Here is a 20,279-nt window from a genome sequence, read left to right on the forward strand (position 1 = left end):
CTTTTGAAAGTTACTACTGAATCACCTTCCATCATCCCTTCAGGCAGTGCATTCCAGACTATAACTCGCTGCGTAAAGAAAATTCTCTGAAATGTATCACTTTGCATTTTTCTGCGATAAATTTCAGCTGCCACGTGTCCGCCCATGCCAACAGCCTGTCTATAGCCTCTAAAAGTCTATCACTATCCTCCTCATTGTTTACTACCCTTCCAAGTTTTGTATCATCTGCAAATTTGGAAACTGTGCTCTGTATACCCAAGTCCAAGTCATTAATATATATCAAGAAAAGCAGTGGTCCCAGCACGACCCCTGGGGAACACCACTGTACACCTCCCTCCAGTCTGAAAAACAACCGGTCACCACTACTCTCTGTTTCCTGTCACTTTGCCAATTCTTTATCCATGTTGCTACTGCCCCCTTTATTCCATGGGCCGCAATCTTAATGATAAGCCTACCATACAGCACTTTATCAAATGCCTTTTGAAAGTCCATATACACCACATCAACTGCATTGCCCTCATCTACCCTCTCTGTTACCTCATCAAAAAACTCTCAGGTTAAACACGATTTGCCTTTAACAAATCCATGCTAGCTTTCCCTAATCAATCCACACTCGTCCAAGTGACTGTTAATTCTGTCCCGGATTATCATTTCTAAAAGTTTCCCCACTGCTAATGTTAAGCTGACTGGCCTATAGTTGCTGGGCTTAGCCTTACACTCTTTTTTTGAACAAGGGTGTAACATTTGCAATTCTCCAGTCCTCTGGCACCACCCCCATATCTATGGATATTTGGAAGATAATGGCCAGTACCTCCGCAATTTCCACCCTTACTTCCCTCAGCAACCTAGGATGTATCCCATCTGGACCGGGTGACTTACCTAATTTAAGTACAGCTAGTCTTTCTAGTACCTCCTCTATCAATTTTTAGCCCATCCAGTATCTCAACTATATCTTCCTTTACTGAGACTCCGGCAGCATATACTTCCTTGGTAAAGACAGATGCAAAGTACTCATTTAGTTCCTCAGCCATCCCCTCTGCCTCCATGAGTCGATCTCCTTTATGGCCACTAATCGGTGCCACCTCTCCTCTTACTACCTGTTTACATGCCTGTAGAAGACTTCTGGATTCTCTTTCATGTTGACCGCTAGTCTATTCTCATACTCTCTCTTTGCCCCTCTTATTTCCTTTTTGACTTCCCCTCTGAACTTTCTATATTCTACCTGGTTCTCACTTGAGTTATCAACCTGACATCTGTCATATGCCCCTTTTGTTCCTTGTCCTTTTCCATAACTATTCTAAACCTAATGATATTATGATCACTGTTCCCCAGACGCTCGCCTACTGAAACATACTCTACTTGTCCTACTTCATTCCCTAGAATTAGATCCAGCACCGTTTCCTTCCTGGTTGGGCTGGAAACACACTGTTCCAAAAGGTTCTCGAACACATTCAGGAATTCCTTCCCCTCTTTGTCCTTTACACTGTTACTGTCCCAGTCTATATTGGGATAATTGAAGTCCCCCATTATCAGTACTCTATAGTTCTTTCTGTAATTTGCCTGCAAATGTTCTCCTCTATCTCCTTTCCACTATTTGGTGGCTATAGTATACATCTAGTAGCGTAATAGCTCTTCTTTTGTTTCTTAATTCTAACCAAATAGATTCTGTCTTTGACCCCTCAACATCATTCCTTTCCAGTGCTTTAATAGTTTCTTTGATCAATACTGCCACCTCCCCTACCTACTTTCCTTCCTTACCTTTCCTGAATACCTTGTAGCCAAGAATATTAAGTATCTAATCCTCCCCTTCTTTGAGCCCAGGTTTCCGTTATTGCCACTATATCATAGTCCCATGTGGCGACTTGAGCCTGCAGCTCACCAACCTTATTTACCATGTTATGTACATTTACGCACATGCACTCCAATCTCATCTTAGACTGCCTCGCATTTGACCCCCGTCTGATCCCTCCTATTTTTGAACTATTCTTTATTCTAGTGCTACTCATCCCTCGCAGTCCTCTGTGCATCTTGTTTCTCCTCTCTAATGTTTCCTCCTGGTGCCCACCCCCCTGTCAAATTAGTTTAAACCCTCCCCCCACAGCACTAGTTACCCTTCCAGTGAGGACATTGGTCCCAGCTCTCTTGAGGTGCAACCTGTCCATCTTTAACAGATCCCTCCTGCCCCAGATCTGGTCCCAATGCTGCAGGAATCTGACACCCTCCCTCCTGCACCATTGCTCCCGCCATGCATCAACCTGTCTTATCCTACTATTCCTATTCTCACTGGTGCGTGGCACTGGGAATAATCCAGAGATTGCTACCTTCAAGGTCCTGCTTTTTAACTTCCTCCCTAGCTCCTGAAACTCTGACTGCAGGATGTCCACCCTTTTCCTTCCAATATCATTGATTCCCAAATGGACCACGACTTCTGGCTATTCCCCTTCCCCCCCCCTCTCAGTGATGTCCTTTACCCTGGCACCAGGGTGGCAACACACCATGCAGGACTCACGTTGGTGGTTGCAGAAACGCCTATCGAACCCTGACTATCGAATCCCCTAAAACTGTATTTCTTTTGCTCCCCCTGTGCAGCCAAATCTCCCACAGTGCCGTGGCTTTGCTCCTGACTGCACTCCCCCACATCCTCACCTGGTATTCAACAATGAATACTGGTTGGTGAGTGCCACACTCCAGGGAATTCCTGCACTGCCTGCTCCTCTAGTCTGTCTGGTGGTCACCCACTCCCTCTCCACCTGAACTCTCTGTAGCTGCAGGGTGATCATCTCCTGAAATGAGCTATCCATGAAACTCTTGTGCACATAATCTAGGTTGACACTTTAGTACAAGACTGAGGGACTGCTGCATTGTTGGAGGTGCCATCTTTTGGATGAGACATTAAAACAAGGCCTCATGTGCCAACACAGGTGGAACTAAAAGGTCGAAGAGGAGCAGGGGAGTTTTCCTGCCCAACAACTCATGTTAACCAACACCACCAAAACAGTTTAACTGGTTATTTATCTTCAGAAATGTAATTAATTGGCTGCAAAGCACTTTGGGACGTTTTGAAGACGTGAACTGCGCTATATAAATGCAAGTTCTTTCTTCTTTAAAGACATCAAGAACGTACGAATTAAGAGGAGTAGGCCATTCGGCCCCTCGAGCCTGCTCGGCCATTTGATAAGATCGTGGCTGATCTGATTGCGATCTCAACCCTACTTTCCTGTCTACCTACTATAACCTTTGACTCCCTTGTTAATCAGGAATCTATCTAATTCAGCCTTAAAAATATTCAATGAACCTGCCTCCACCACTCTCTGGGGAACGGAGTTCCTCAGACTCACAACCCTCAGAGAAAAAAATTCTTCTCATCTCCGTCTTAAATGGGAGACCCCTTATTTTTAAACTGTGGCCCATAGTTCTAGTCTCTTCCACAAGGGGAAACATCCCCTCAGCATCTACCCCTTCTAGTCCCCTCAGGATCTTATATGTTTCTAGATGTGGTCTCACCAATGCCCTGTACAACTGTAGTAAAACATCTCTACTTTTATATCCCATTCCCCTTGCAATAAATGACAACATTCCATTTGCCTTCCTAATCACTTGCTGTACCTGCATACTAACTTTTTGTGATTCATGTACTAGGACACCCAGATCCTTCTGTATCTCAGAGTCCTGCAATCTCTCCCCATTTAAATAATATACCACTTTTCTATTCCTCCTGCCAAAGTGGACAAGTTCACATTTTCCCACATTATACTCCATCTGCCAAATTTTTGCCCACTCACTTAACCTCCCTATATCCCTTTGCAGACTCCTTATGTCCTCTTCACATATGTCCTCTTCACAATTTACTTTCCTACCTACCTTTGTGTCATCAGCAAATTTAGCAACCATACATTCGGTCCCTTCATCCAAGTCATTGATATAGATTGTAAATAGTTGATGCCCAAGCACTGATCCCTGTGGCACTCCATTCGTTACATCTTGCCAACCTGAAAATGACCCATTTATGCCTACTCTTTGTTTCCTGTTAGCCAACCAATCCTTTATCCATGCTAATATGTTACCCCCTACACCATGAGCTCTTATTTTGCATAGTAGCCTTTGATGTGTCACCTTGTCAAAAGCCTTCTGGAAATCCAAGTACACCACATCCACATTGCTTCCTCAAAGAACCCTAATAAATTAGTCAAACATGATTTCTCTTTCACAAAGCAGTGCTGACTCTGCCTGATTGCATTGAGATTTTCTAAGTGCCCTGCTTTAACCTCCTTAATAATAGATTCTAGCATTTTCCCTGTGACAGATGTTAAGCTAACTGGCCTGCAGTTTCCTGCTTTCTGCTCCCTCCTTTGTTGAATAGAGGAGTTACATTCGCTATTTTCCAATCTGATGAGACCCTTCCAGAATCTAGGGAATTTTGGAAAATACATACCAATGCATCTACTATCTCTGCAGCCACTTCTTTTAAGACTGTAGGATAAAGTCCGTCAGGACCTGGGGACTTGTCAGCTTTTGGTTCAAATATTTTTTTCAGAATCCTTTCCCTGGTGATTGTAAATGTTTTAAGTTCCACCCTGCCTTTCACCTCTTGATTCACCATTATTTCTGGCATGTTATTTGTATCCTCTACAGTGAAGACGGACGCAAAATATCTGTTCAATTCATCTGCCATTTCCTTATTCTACATTACTAATTCCTCAGACTCACTCTCTAGAGGATGACCGCTCATTTTACTTACTCTTTTCCTTTTTAAATACCTGTAGAAACTCTTACTATCTGTTTTTATATTTCTAGCTAGCTTTCTCTCGTACTCTAATTTCTCCCTCCTTATTACTCTTTTAGTCATTCATTGCTGTTTTTTAAATTCTGTCCAATCTTCTGACCTGCCATTAATCTTCGTGGAATTGTATGCTTTTTCTTTCAATTTGATACTATCTTTAACTTCCTTAGTTAGCCACGGATGGTACACCCTTCCCCTAGAGTCTTTCTTTCTCACTGGAATGTATCTTTGCTGAGCATTACGAAATATCTCATTAAATGTCTGCCACTGCATCTCTAATGACCTATCCCTTAACCTAATTTCTCAGTTCACTTTAGCCAGCTCTGTCTTCATGCCCTCATAATTGCCCTTATTTAAGTTTAAAACACTAGTCTTAGACTTACTCTTCTCTCCCTCAAACTGAATGCGAAATTCAATCATATTGTGATCACTGCTACCTACAGGCTCCTTTACAATGAGGTCATTAATTTATTCCTGTCTCATTACACATTACCAGATCTAGAATAGCCTGCTCTCTGGTTGGCTCGAGAACATGCTGCTTTAGAAAACTGTCCCGAAAGCACTCTATGAACTCATCTTCCAGGCTACCTTTGCCAATCAGATTCTTCCAATCTATATGTGGATTAAAATCACCCATGATTATCGCTGTTCCTTTCTCACAAGCCCCCATTATTTCTTCCTGTATACCCTGTTCTACAGTGTGGTTACTGTTCAGGGGCCTATAAACTACTCCCACAAGTGACTTCTTGCCTTTACTACTTTTTAATGTCTTCCCAAACTGATTCTACATCTTGATCTTTAGAACTAAGGTCATTTCTCTCTATTATACTCATGTCATCCTTAATTAACAGAGCTACCCCTCCACCTTTCCCTAGCTTCCTATCCTTCCGAAATGTCAAGTACCCTTGAATATTCAGGTTCCATATAGTGAGTGTAAATTGTGGTCAGATGAATTTCCCCCATTCTTTGGTGCACCAGAAAGCAATTTTGAAACCCCCAAGTATCACCAACAGCACTAAATCATCATAACGTAAAACAGAAGAGGACCTCCAAGCCAAGCCAGAAAAAGAAATATAGCCTGGGAGGGACCTTCACACCTGAAGTTTGACTTCATTCAAAGAAGAAAGATAACTAGTTTTCTAAAATTCTTCATTTTTGCAACCCTCCACATACAAGCAGTCATCTAACAAAGTACACAAACTGATGGCAGCATTATATGATTGCAATTTTTTCCTGATGTGGAAACAAGAAAGTTATCAGCTGGAAACAAAAAGGAGAAAAAGAACTTAGGGAATGGCCCAGAAAGGTCTTGTGTACAGCACATTGGGGGAACAAGTAGGCAAATTTCTCAAAAGCTGCACTCCGCTGTGAGAAGCAATATCCTATTTTTCTGTAAAGATTAAACGAATGAGGCAGAAAGAATGATTCACTGGGTTAAGATACATTAGTTAGATTCCTTTAAGACTGCAATGTTTCATTGTTCAGGTTGAAAAGGAATTTGTAAGTCAAATGAAAACACATTTATCTATTCTCAAAACATGTGAAAATCTTACAGATCAATTGAGAGAACTGAAATAAATGGACATTAATAACTATCAAAGCTGTGGTGCGTATAAATTTGCAATTATCAAGTTCTCCAGATAAAGAAATACTGTGGGTTTCAACACAATTTCTACAGTACTTGTTTCATGCATACTCTTTATAATTTAATAACTCTGAACCATGGGATGTGTATAAATCCAACTTCTGCCATGATTTTTTTCATCACTATGTTAATGTTACTGTTCATACAAAGCTGCTTCATACTGTATACTATGCCTCAAGTAGGATGATGTGCCAGGCAACTTTCCACAAAAATCAGTATATTAGCTAGCCAGAAACTTCCAAGTTATACAACAGAACACAAACAGTCCATAATGACAGCAACCTATCCCAAATGCACTATAGAAATACTAAGTAATGGATTCCCATTAATGCTCCCCAGTGGAAAAAAATGTTACAAGCTGGGTTTACTCACAGCACTGAATAGTGCAGAATATGCTTTAGGAAATTATGTTCATTAGGCTAGGGTTTCCATCTATAATTTTAAAATATACTTTAAATACAATATATGTGTCAGGACATGCTCACTTGATATTCCAGTTCACTCTCAAATCTTCCTTCATAGCTTCAGTGACACACAGATTTGAATCAGAGAGCTTGCCAAAAAAATGTTCATACCTAATTTTTAAAAAAAACATAGCAAACATTAATCACAATATCATAAATTGTGTAACTATAATAAATGCATTAATTTGGTCTTGAGTATTGAGTGTTTTTAACTTTCAAAATAGATACTTTTTCTCCAGAGAGCGTATGTAAAATATTAAAAAACTATAAATTTCCATTTTTTTTGATAGATCTATAATATATTACATTCAGTTTGTAGGGGGCATCTGTTGCATTAAAAACTCCTACGATAACCTCCTGTGTCAGCTGTGGCCTCTGAGTTAGAAGGCTGCAAGTTCAAATCCCACTCCAGGGCCTTGAGCACAAAATCCAGGCTGATACTCCAGTGCAGAACGGAGGGAATGCTACACTGTTGGAGCTGCCGTCTTTCGGATGAGACGTTAAAACCAAGGCCCCGTCTGCTCTCTCAGGTGGACGTAAAAGATCCAATGGCACTACTTTGAAGAAGACCACTGCTTTCCCTGAAATATACTGATGACTTGGGTTTGGGTGTATAGGGCACAATTTCAAAATTTGCAGATGACACAAAACTTGGAAGTGTAGTGAACAGTGAGGAGGACAGTGATTGATTTCAAGGGGACATAGACAGGCTGCTGGAATGGGCGGACACATGGCAGATGAAATTTAACGCAGAGAAGTGCGAAGTGATACATTCTGGTAGGAAGAATGAGGAGAGGCAATATAAACTAAAGGGTACAATTCGAAAGAGGGTGCAGGAACAGAGAGACCTGGGGGTATATGTGCACAAATCACTGAATGTGGCAGGGCAGGTTGAGAAAGCAGTTAAAAAAGCATACGGGATTCTGGACTTTATAAATAGAGGCATACAGTACAAAAGCAAGGAAGTTATGATGAACCTTTATAAAACACTGGTTCGGCCACAACTGGAGTAATGTGTCCAATTCTGGGCACCGCACTTTAAGAAGATGAGGGTGCAGAAAAGATTTACTAGAATGGTTCCAGGGATGAAGAACTTCAGTTTCATGCATAGACTGGAGAAGCTGGGGTTGTTCTCCTTACAGCAGAGAAGGTTGAGAGGAGATTTGATAGAGGTGGTCAAAATCATGAGGGGTTTAGACAGTAGATAGAGAGAAACTGTTCCCATTGGTGGAAGGGTCAAGATTTAAGGTGATTCGCAAAAGAACCAAAGGCGACATGAGGAAAAACTTTTTTTTAACACAGCGAGTGGTTATGATCTGGAATGCACTGCTTGAGGCAGATTCAATCATGGCTTTCAGAAGGGAATTGGAGAAGTACTTGAAGGGAAAAAATTTGCAGGGCTACGGGGAAAGGGTGGGGGAGTGGGACTAGCTGGATTGCTCTTGCAAAGAGCCAGCATGGGCTCGATGGCCGAAAGGCTTCCTTCTGTGCTGTAACCATTCTAAGATTCTACATAGAAATTTAAAGTGTAAATATAAGGACAGAATGTATGCCTTTAAAATTGGGGCCTGAATTTCATGCCCTGGTCCAATTATCCTTGGCCTCTAACACCACTTCATCCAAAGGCTATACTTAGTCTTAAGACCTTTTGTGCAATACTATGGATGATCTGCACATAGGAGTGTTTAAAAAAAAATCTACAAAATTACAACCATTTATATTCATGGAATAAAAATGTTCATTTTTATTTAGGTGAAAAATATTACGAATTAAGTGCTAAAAATGTTAAAATCCAACCTAGAACAATATACTTTAATCATTCTGCTATTACATTAAAATCATACAATTTTAAAGGGGGGGGGTGGGTAGGTAGGAACCAAGAGAAGTGGAGGTTCACATATACAAATCTCTGACAGTGGCAGGACAAATTGATAAGGATGTTAAAAAAAAGCTTATGGGATCCTTGGCATAGAGTACAAAACCAAGGAAGTTATACTAAACCTTTATAAATCATTGGTTGGGCCTCAGCTGGAGTATTGTATCAGATTCTGGACACCGCACTTTAGGTAGGATGTCAAGGCATTGGAGAAGGGCAGAGGAGATTTAACAGAATGGTATCAGGGATGAGGGACTTCAGTTGTGTGGAGAGACTAGAGAAACTGGGATTGTTCTCCTTAGAGAACTAGAGAAGGTTAAGGGGAGATTTAATAGGAGTTGAAAATCATATGAGATTTCGATAGAGTAAATAGGGAGTATCTGTTTACACTGGCAGGAGGGTCGGTAACCAGAGGACGCAGATTTAAGATAATTGGCAAAAAATCCAGGGGGGAAATGTGAAGATTTTGTTTTATGCAGTGAATTGTTACGACCTGGAATGCATTGCCTGAAAGGGTGGTGGAAGTAGGGGATTCAATAGTAATTTTCAAAAGGGAATTGGATATATACTTGAAAAGGAGAAATTTGCAGGGCTATGGGGAAAGAGCAGGGGAGTGGGACTAATTAGATAGTTCTTTCAAAGTGCCATCACAGATACAATGGGCCAAATGGACTCCTTATGTGCTGTGAGATCCTATGATTATTTATGACTGAGTTAATCTGGAACATTCAGATCGGCTTTCTTTGCATCAAAAGGGAAAGATTTTAATTTTAGTGTGAAAGAAAATAAAGTTCACCAGTTTGTATTCAACATTTTAATCCAAATATTTCAGACTTAGTGATTCTTTAGAAATAACTAGATGTAAAATGACACTACAGTATAAAGAGCTAAAAGATCATTTATATCATAATTAAATATAGAATAAAAGTGAATTGCATACTGAAAACCATTCTGTACTAACCATTTGGCAATCAGCACAATAGGGTGATGATCTCCATGTGTCAGGCTCATAATGGTGTAACCATAATTGTGCCAGTCAATAATAAGTTTACTTCCTCTCAGCAAACATACTGCCCACATAGCTGCCATAGCAGGGAGGCCTGGTGGATTCTGTTTGGAATTGTGAAAGTAAAGCAAAGGAAATTTATCTTACCACTTTATTCAAGTAGTTCAATTAACGGAAAATATAACAAGGCTAAGCTTTTTACCTGTAGGAGCATAAACGAAGGTGCATCAATCTTTAGGAGGACATAACATATTTGCAAACTCTGCACAAAGATCTTGACACCATACTGAAAAATCTTTGATCCAACTACAAAATATAAAAACAAACCTTAATCATCTATAAATTGTGCTGGTTACAGAATGTTTGTGAAAAACAGATACCTGTATTTTCACACAGATATTTACTGTTTTTACCAACAAACTAAACAAAGCAGACGTTTACTAATCAAAAGCAAAATACTGCGCATGCTGGAAATCTGAAATAAAAACAGAAAATGATGGAGAAGCTCAGCAAGTCAGGCAGCATCTGTGGAGAAAGAAACGTTTCAGGTCAAATACCTTTTGTCAGAACTGGAAGATTTTAAAAGAGTTAGTTTTTAAGCAGGTACAGAGCAAATACAGATGCCTACTAAAGGCCATTAAAGGCTTTCAAGGACAGTTGTATAAAGATAATAACACTTACATTTAATTGCTGTCATAACATCTGTTATGTAGACAATGTTAATTTTATCATTATTTAAAACATCTTGATGAGGTTTTGCACCTGAAAAACATAATTCAGACTAAGTTTTTAAAAATTAGTAAATATGCATGTTTTGGACAGCTAAGATGTGTAAAAGCAAATACATCAAAGTAAAGCAACATGGCATTGTGTTTTGGATCCTGTGATTCTCCTAGATAAACTGAACAAATCTCATTCGCAACATTTATGGAATTATACTTGTTCTATTAATTATTGTCTCTCATTGATATGTAATATGCAAAACACTTTATACTGTACAAAATGGTAAAACTTCTGCCTATGGGTGCAATCGGCAATTGGGTGCAAATTGCGTCCAAAAATTGAGCCGGCTGGGTTAGTTCGAGTTTCCGCTAAAATGCATTTCATAGTATCATAAAAGGTACAGCACAGGAGGAGGCCATTTGGCCCATCATGCCTGTGCCGGCTCTTTGAAAGAACTATCCAATTAGTCCCATTCCCTTGTTCTTTCCCCATAGCCCTGTAAACTTTTTCCCTTCAAGTATTTGTCCAATTCCCTTTTGAAAGTTACTATTGCGTCTGCTTCCACCAGTTTGCATGATCACAAACGTAAAATTTTCCTTGAACGAGTACAATGCGGCAGCTTAACAGAGCGTAATCATTTTTTATTTGCAATAAAAAATATACATTGATGTATTTAAGTGTAAGCTGGTGCAGTTGTATTAATACAGTTGAAAATGGGTTTATCACAAAAATTAAACATTTTTAAATAAGGATGTCTAGTCCTCCACCTATGAGTAATCTGATTTAAAAATCACTGAAATGACTTAACTGTACTGAACCATTTACTACTTTCATTGGTGCACACTAGTCAGTTTCTTAGTAAATTAAATATTTTTTAATGTGTAAAAATATTTAAAACATGCCTACTAGTGTCTGTGCCCCTAAGAAAACGAGCTTAATTTGAAGACCCTCCTCGAACGGCCGCAGGAGGGCGTAATCGACGGAAACTCGCCATCTTCGTTATTTCGTTCGGGGGCGGCTTCAGCGCAATGATTTTTGAACCAGCGCAAAAGATCGCGGAAACTTGAATTATGCTGGACATAATTCCTCAATCTTTTGCATTGATTCGGCCAGATTGCGCTGATAAAACCAGCACAATCTAGCGGAAATTCTACCCCAAAGTTTTTAAATGAAAAAAAATCGAATTATTTGTTTCACTTGTTCAGTAATTTATATCCACAGTATTAGCACCCCTAATCTTCCACACAGTACTATCAATATGGAAGATGATAGCAGTTAAGTTAAAGGCAAGACTGCTGATATCAACTTTGCCTGTATATGGCTTCTGTTAAGAGTCTTAACTATTATTTGCACAGACAACTTACATATGGAATAATTTTATCTAAACTCATTTTCCCTTTCAGTGATGATTTACTATTGATCTATATAACCTGTTAAGTTTATATTATTGTTTTAAAATGTACAATAATGGTCTTGTCATCATCCAAAACTCTGCTGCCTGTATCCTAACTCACACCATGTCCCGTTCACTCATCACCCACGCTTGCTGGCCTACAATGGCTGTTGGTCCAAGAATTATCATCCTTATTTTCAAATCCCTCCATGACCTTACCCTTCCCCATCTCTGTAACCTCCTCCAGCCCTACAGCCCTCAGAGCTCTACGCTTCTCCAATTCTTGCCTCTTGCCCATGGTGGAAAAATTAAAGTTGTGGATATGCATGTGCCTTCAGCTGTCCAAGCCCTAAGCTCTGGAATTCCCCCCTAAACCTCTCTCTCCTCCTTAAATCCTGCTTCTTTGATCTAGCTTTTAGTCACCAGTCCTAATGTGGCTCACTAGCAAATTTTTGTTTGACAACGCTCCTGTGAAGCACCTTGGGACGTTTTAACTACATATAAATGCAAGTTGTTATTGATTGGCACAAAACATAGATAAGTCAAAATATTAATGTCCCGACACTAACTACTCGTAATTTTATTAACTATTCCTGACTTTTATACACACACAAATCCAATATACTGCTGTTTTGGTTAAATTATTTTATATAAATGGTATAAATCTCTGATATTTAATTTAATGTTAATGGTGCTTTTATTAAAGATCACTGTGAGCTGCAACATCATACAATTTAACAGGGTAGCTTCTCATTAGAACATTTATCTCACCAGAATATCCGACGACGGTAACGCTGAAGCCGTGCCTGGCGAAAGAGAGTGTGTGATAGAGCATACGGGGGCTGCGGCCCAGATCCCCCAGAACCAGCACACACACTGTCCTGCGGCGGGCAGCATCGCCCCGGCTCCGCTTCCACCTAACCAACAGAACCGACACTAACAGCGGCACTGCCCCATACAGCAGAGATACGCCTAGGTACGTGAAGAAATAACTCCAGACGGCGCCCACCACGAAGAGTAGAGCGAACTGCAACCAGAGCCCGCCCATGGCAACAGGAACTTCCAACCGACGGACATGGCCACCTACTAACGTGACTTCAGGAGAAATCTCGCGAGGCCAGAGGAGAGGCACCCCCCCAACAAAGGCGGTGCATTAAAAGGCTTGATGTGGAGGTCAACCTGCACCTCTTCTTACTGCCACCTTGTAGTCTGGTGGAGGACCCCAATCCAGGGAGGGCTCTCTACGCGGGAGTCCTTCCCTGCACCATTGGGGATCTGGGGTGGAGAGTGTTGCACCGAGCAGTTCCGTCAAACAGATTTTTAAGTCACTTCATGGACTCCCAGACCATCTGTAACCTGGATGAGTCCGTGTTTCACGTTTTTACCCAGTGTGAGATGTTGCACCCCGTGTTCCGTTATTTGAAGGGGCTGCTGCTCAACTTCTGGCTCCACTTCAGTCCCACGCTCCTGATCTTTGGCCACTTGGTGCGGAGGGGAGTGGGCAAGTTGGAGGACCTCCACGTGGGTCTGCTTCTGGGCCTGGCCAAGGTGACCACCCACGGGTCCAGGTTGGAGGCAGCCCGTGGGGGTGGTTGCTCTGGCTGCCTGCCTCTCTTCCGTGGTCTTGTCCGCGCCTGGATGGCCCTGGAGAAGGAGTACGCGGTGTCCGCCGGTACACTTGAGGCCTTCCGCGACCAGTGGACACTGCAACGACTGGAGTGTGTACTGGACACGGGAGGAAACATTTAATTTGTTAAGTTTCCTTTGTCATTTTTATGATTTGGATTTTATTAGTTGTGCCCCTCTAAAAAGGGGGCATTTTTGTTTGATTTTTTGTTTGATTACACTGGGTTGCCCCAGTGTCTCCTAACAGGTATTTTAGAAAAGGCATCTTCCCACTGCCATCTTGCCATCCGGCGGAGGCGAGGGACCTCAAGGGAGGGCCCCCTACACGGGAGTCCTTCCCTGCACCATTGGGGATCTGGGGTGGAGAGTGTTGCACGGAGCAGTTCCACAAACAGATTTTTAAGTCACTTCATGGACTCCTAGGCTGCCTGTAATTTCTGTGGCCTGGATGAGACCATGTTTCACATTTTTACAGTGTGAGAGGTTGCAGTCCCCGTTTTATTATTTGAAGGGACTGCTCCTCAATTTCAGGCTCCCCATCAGTCCCACGCTCCTGATCTTTGGCCACCCAGTGTGGAGAGGGACGGTCAAGTCAGAGGACCTCCTCGTGGATCTGCTCCTGGGCCTGACCACGGTGGACATCCACAGGTCCGGGTTGGACATGACCTATGGCGATGGTTGCTCTGACTGCTTGCCTCTCTTCTGCGTCTTTGTCCGTGCCCAGGTGGCCCTGGAGAAGGAGCACGCGGTGCCCGCTGGTACGCTTGAGGCCTGGGTACTAGAGGGCGTGGTGGATAGTACAAATAATATTATTTAAGTTCTTAAGTTTCCTTTCTTTTTGCTTAAGTTCTTTATTAGTTGTGTCTCTTAAAAAAGGGGGCACTTTTGTTGGTTTTTTTGTTTGATGACACTGGGGCAATCCACTGTCTCCTTATAGTTTAAGAAAAGACATCTCTTCCCACACAATTTAATTCATTCTAGCACAATATGCACCCTATTTCAGCTTTTTTTAAAAAAAGTTTCCGTGCAGTGCCACCAGCACTCGTTTCATGCTTCATCTGTAATATCTTACATTTCTGACAAAGGGTTATTCTGTACCTGAAATCTTAACTTTTTTCCTATACCTCAGGTGCTGTCTGACCTGCTGAATGTTTCCAGCATTTTCTGTTTTTGTCCCTATCTTTTTTTGGTATATATTAATGACCTGGCTGAGTATAGGGAGTACCATTTCAAAGTTTGCAGATGACACAAAACTGTGGTAAATAGTGAGGAGAATAGTGACAGACTTCAGGAGGACATAGACGCAACAAGTTGTTATGATCTACAATGCACTGCCTGAAAAGGTGGTGGAATCAAATTCAATAGTAACTTTCAAAACTGTATTGGATATATACTTGAAAAGGAAAAAATTTGCACGGCTATAGGGAATAAGCGGGGGAATGAAACTAACTGGATAGCTCTTTCAAAGAGCCGGCACAGTCATGATGGGCCGAGGGCTTCCATCTGTGCTGTATGATTCTATGAGAGGCAGAGAGGTGTAGGGAGGGAATTTCGGAGCCTAGTCCTTATACAGCTGAAGGTACTGCCACCAATGATCGGCAAATGGAATGGGGGACGCACAAGAGGCCAGAGTTGGAAGACTTTGGCGTTCTCGGAGGGTTGTAGGGCTTGAGAAGGTTACAGAAGGTGATTGAGAAGATATGGGGTCGAAGTTTAGTTAGGAGGTCGAATAGGACACCAAGGTTGCAAGCAGTCTGGTTCAGCCTGAGACAATTGTCAAGGTGGGGATGGAATCGGTGGTGAGGGTACAGAATTTGTCAGGGGGGCCAAAGATAATGATCATCCCAATGTTTAGAAGGAAATGCAGTTCATCAAGGACTGGACCTCAAACAAGTAGTCTGATAAAACAGAGGTGGTGGATGGGTGGAGAGAGGTCAAATAAAGTACATGTGGAACCTGACCCTATGTCTTAGGATGATGTCGTCAAGGGGCTACATGTAGATAAGGAAGAGAAGGGAGCCAAGGATAGATCCTTGAGAAATTCCAGCAGTAAAGGTACAGGGGTGGAAAGAAGCTATTGCTAGAGATGCGTTGGCCACGATCGGATCAGTAAGAGTGGAACCAAGTGAGGGCACTCCAAGTGAGCTAGACAATGGAGGAGAAGCGTTGTAAGAAGATTATCTTTGTCAAAGGCTACAGAGAGATTGAAAAGGACAAGGAGAGATAGTGCATGGTGACTTTAATGAGGGCCATTTCAGTGCTGTGGCGGGGTAGAAACCTGATCGGAGAGATTCAAATATGGAGTTGCAGGAAAGATGGGCATGGATTTTGAAGGCAACAGCATTTTCAAGGACAGTGCAGAGGAAAGGGAGTTTGGAGATATGGCAGTGGTTTGCAAGGACAGACGGATCAAGGGGTGAGTTTTTTTGAGGAGACCAAGGATGGCTGTTTTGAAAAGGGATGGGGACAGTAGTGAGGAGAGGAAACCATTTACACTATCAGCTAGAATAAAGGCCAGGAAGGGAAGTTGGGCAGACAGCAGTTTAATAGGAATGGGGTCAAGGGAGCAGGAGGTGGGTCTCATGGACAAGATGAGCTCGGAGAGGGCATAAGGGGAGATAGGAGAGAAACTCGAGAAAGATACAGATTCAGGGATAGAGCGGGGGAGTGGTTTGACTTGGTGGTTGCAGCAGAGGGAGCTGAACGATGGTCTCAATCCTTGTGATAAAGAAATCCATGAGCTTCTCACAAGTTGTCGGAGGTGAGGGTGGAGGGGGCAGGGAAGAGGGGTTTAAAGAGACATTTGGTAGTCAAGAAAAGAAGCCAGGGGTTATCTTTACTCTTCATGATGATCCTGGAGGAGAGCAAGACCAGATAGTGATTAAAAAGAATAAAAACAGAAAATGCTGGAAAAGCTCAGCAAGTGAGGCAGCATCTGTGGAGAAAGAAACAGAGTTAACGTTTCAGGTCGAAGACCTTTCATCAGAACTGATCTTTGTGGAGAGTTTATTCCAGAGATAGATAGGAACATAGGAACAGGAGTAGGCCATTCAGCCCCTCGTGCCTGCTCCGCCATTTGATAAGATCATGGCTGATCTGTGATCTAACTCCATATACCCGCTTTTGGCCCATATCCCTTAATATCTTTGGATGCCAAAAAGCTATCTATCTCAGATTTAAATTTAGCAATTGAGCTAGTATCAATTGCCGTTTGCGGAAGAGAGTTCCAAACTTCTACCACCCTTTGTGTGCAGAAGTGTTTTCTAATCTCACTCCTGAAAGGTCTGGCTCTAATTTTTAGACTGTGCCCCCTACTCCTAGAATCCCCAACCAAGGGAAATAGTTTCTCTCTATCCACCCTATCTGTTCCCCTTAATATCTTATAAACTTCGATCAGATCGCCCCTTAACCTTCGAAACTCCAGAGAATACAACCCCAATTTGTGTAATCTCTCCTCGTAACTTAACCCTTGAAGTCTGGGTATCATTTTAGTAAACCTACATTGCACTCCCTCCAAGTCCTTCCGAAGGTGCGGTGCCCAGAACTGCTCACAGTACACCAGGTGCGGTCTAACCAGGGTTTTGTATAGCTGCAGCATAACTTCTGCCCCCTTGTACTCTAGTCCTCTAGATATAAAGGCCAGCTTTCCATTAGCCTTTTTGATTATTTTCTGCACCTGTTCATGACACTTTAATGATCTATGTACCTGAACCCCTAAGTCCCTTTGGACATCCACTGTTTTTAACTTTTTACCATTTAGAAAGTACCCTGTTCTATCCTTTTTTGATCCAAAGTGGATGACCTCACATTTGCCTACATTGAATTCCATTTGCCACAGTTTTGCCCATTCACCTAATCTATCAAAATCCCTTTGTAATTTTATGTTTTCATCTACACTGCTTACAATGCCACCAATCTTTGTGTCATCAGCAACCTTAGATATGAGACTTTCTATGCCTTCATCTAAGTCGTTAATAAATTTCATGAATAATTGAGGCCCCAAGACAGATCCCTGCGGGACTCCACTAGTCACATCCTGCCAATGTGAGTACCTACCCATTATCCCTACTCTCTGTCGCCTTTCACTCAGCCAACTTCCTAACCAAGTCCGTTCTTTTCCCTCGATTCCATGGGCTTCATGGATGCAGAAGGAAGTCAGGTTGGAAGGAGATAGGGGGATGTGGGTGGTGAAGGATACAAGGAAGTGGTCAGAGATGGCCTTGTCTGTGATTGAGATGATGGGAGTAAAGAAGCTACGGGAGATGGCAAGGTTAAGGGGGTGACCATGAATATGAGTAGGAGAGTTTATACGGAGGGTTTAAAGGGAGGACAAGAATGCAGTGAAAGCAGGAGGAGAGAGGGCAAGGTGAGTTCAGGTGGAGATTGAAATCACCGAGAATGAGGAGTCGCTCAGTGCAGAGGTTGAGGGAGGAAAGGAGAGAGGATATCTCGGTGAGAAGCTTGGCTTGGAACTTGGGGGGCTTGGGGCATAAATACAAGGATTTTAAAGGAGAGACGAGAGGGATAGAATAAGGTGAGGTACTCGAAGGAGGAGAAAGGATCAGATTGGAGGGAGAGATCAAGGGTAATTTGGTCATTATTAAGGAAGTGTTAGGAATCAGTGAGGAGAGCTTTTTTTTTTGAAACAGGAGGGCCAATACAAGTTTTAAATCAGTATAAAACTTGGCTAAGTAGCAAACCAGAAATTTAAAAATTGGTCTGAGAGAAAAAGGATAAATTAGTCTATGATGGAATAAAGGAAAGGGAAAGATTCCACCCTATTTCTACTGTTACAAGCTACAGTATTTCTTTTGTTTTAATGTACTGCATCTTTAAATGTGTCTGTGATGTTTGCTTGCGGTGTTTCATGCTGCAGCTCTGCCCCCTTTTCTTTTCACAGCAGCCTAACCCTTAACCCTATGTAATTCCTGTCATTGCTATTAGAAGTAATAAGCATTTTAATCATTGTGTTTTCTATAAGACTCGCCACAAAAATATATCCCTGTGAGGAGGAAAGACTCCACAAAAAAGGTGAACCAACCATGGCTAACTAAGGAAGTCAAGGATGGTATCAGGTTAAAAGTAAAAGCATACAACATGGCAAGCCCGAAGATTGGGAAAACTTTAAAAACCAGTAAAGGATGACTAAAAGAATAATAGAGGGAGAAAATAAATTACGAGAGTAAACTAGCAAGAAACATAAAAACTGACAGTAAAAGCTTCTACAAGTATATGAAAAGGAAGAGAGTAGGTAAAGTAAACTTTGGTCCCTTAGAGGATGAAACTGGGTAAATAATAATAGAAAACAAGGAAATGGCAGAGGAAATGAACAGATATTTTGTATCTGTCTTCACAGTAGAAGACACTAGTAATATACCAATAACAGTAGAAAATCAAGGGGCAAAGGGGAGGGAGGAACTAAAAACAATCACTATCACGAGAGAAAAAGTACTAGGTAAACTAATGGGTCTAAAGGCTGACAAGTCCCCTGGACCTGATGGCTTGCATCCGAGGGTCTTAAAGGAAGTGGCTACAGAGATAGTGGATGCATTGGTTGTAATCTTCCAGAATTCACTAGATTCTGGAAAGGTCCCAGCGGATTGGAAAACCGCAAACGTAACACCCCTATTCAAGAAGGGAGTGAGACAGAAAGCAGGTAACTATAGACCAGTTAGCCTAACATCTGTCATTGGGAAAATGCTAGAATCCATTATTAAGGAAGTAGTAGCAGGACATTTGGAGACTCATAATACAATCAAGGAGAGTCAACATGGTTTTATGAAGGGGAAATCGTGTCTGACAAATTTATTAGAGTTCTTTGAGGAAGTAACGGGCAGGGTGGATATTTGGATTTCCAAAAGGCATTCGATAAGGTGCCACATAAAAGATTACTGCACAAGATAAGAGCTCATGGTGTTGGGGGTAATATACTGGCATGGATAGAGGATTGGCTAACTAACAGAAAACAAAGAGTCGGGATAAAAGGGTCATTTTCAAAATGGCAATCTGTAACTAGTGGGGTGCCGCAGGGCTCAGTGCAGGGGCCTCAACTATTTACAATATATATCAATGACTTGGATGAAGGAACAGAGTGTCTTGTGGACAAATTTGCTGATGATACAGAGATAGGTGGAAAAGCAAGTTGCGATGAGGACACAAAGGGCCTGATTTTAGCAGGCCTGCGGGTTTCCGGCGGGTTGGGTTTCGGGTGCGTGGCCTCCGCGCCCGGTGAAATTAGTGGGTTGCCCGCGCGATCGTAGCAGGCAACACACTAATTGGATCCACTTACCTGCTCATCCGGGCTCCGCGCTGCTGGTCTGCGCGTCGGGCGGGCTGCGCATGCGCAGTACGATCTGTCAGCTGGAGGCTCTCTAGTTAAAGGGGCAGTCCTCCACTGACAGATGCTGCAACCAATGGAACAAATTACAGCATGGAGCAGCCCAGGGGGAAGGCTGCTCCCAGTTTAATGATGCCTCACCCCAGGTATCATCAGATGGGGTGAGGAGGAGGGGGAGGACAGAGATCTTCCACCCGGCGGGCGGGAGGAAGCGGCCTGCCTCTGCCACCAAGAAGGCCTGGCTCGAGGTGGCAGAGGGGGTCACCTGCACCACCAACATATCGCCCACCTGCATACAGTGCAGGAGGCGCTCCAATGACCGCAGTAGGTCAGCCACAGTGAGAACACTTACTCTTTCCCCTACACTGCGTCTGCCACAACACTGCCCCCACCCCACATCTCCTTCGGCACCGCCAACACTACTCTGTC

The 20,279-nt window shown here is 42.4% G+C and overlaps 1 protein-coding gene across 2 annotated transcripts in view; it reads right to left on the reverse strand.

Moving 5' to 3' along the window:
* The window catches only part of alg1 (ALG1 chitobiosyldiphosphodolichol beta-mannosyltransferase), a 51,886-nt gene extending 38,913 nt beyond the window's left edge, over positions 1-12,973 (reverse strand). The window contains exons 1-5 of one of the 2 annotated variants that reach the window (XM_068003101.1): positions 12,659-12,973; positions 10,453-10,533; positions 9,974-10,077; positions 9,727-9,875; positions 6,911-7,000 (exon numbers count right to left, since the gene is read on the reverse strand). In XM_068003101.1, coding sequence (XP_067859202.1) covers positions 6,911-7,000; positions 9,727-9,875; positions 9,974-10,077; positions 10,453-10,533; positions 12,659-12,935 — 701 coding nt within the window. In that variant the 5' untranslated portion in view covers positions 12,936-12,973. The remainder of the gene's footprint in view (positions 1-6,910; positions 7,001-9,726; positions 9,876-9,973; positions 10,078-10,452; positions 10,534-12,658) is intronic. The other variant, XM_068003103.1, reaches the window with a different exon arrangement.
* Between the last annotated feature and the right edge of the window lie 7,306 nt (positions 12,974-20,279).

Source organism: Heptranchias perlo, chromosome 22, assembly GCF_035084215.1.
Source record: "Heptranchias perlo isolate sHepPer1 chromosome 22, sHepPer1.hap1, whole genome shotgun sequence".
Lineage (NCBI taxonomy): Eukaryota > Metazoa > Chordata > Chondrichthyes > Hexanchiformes > Hexanchidae > Heptranchias > Heptranchias perlo.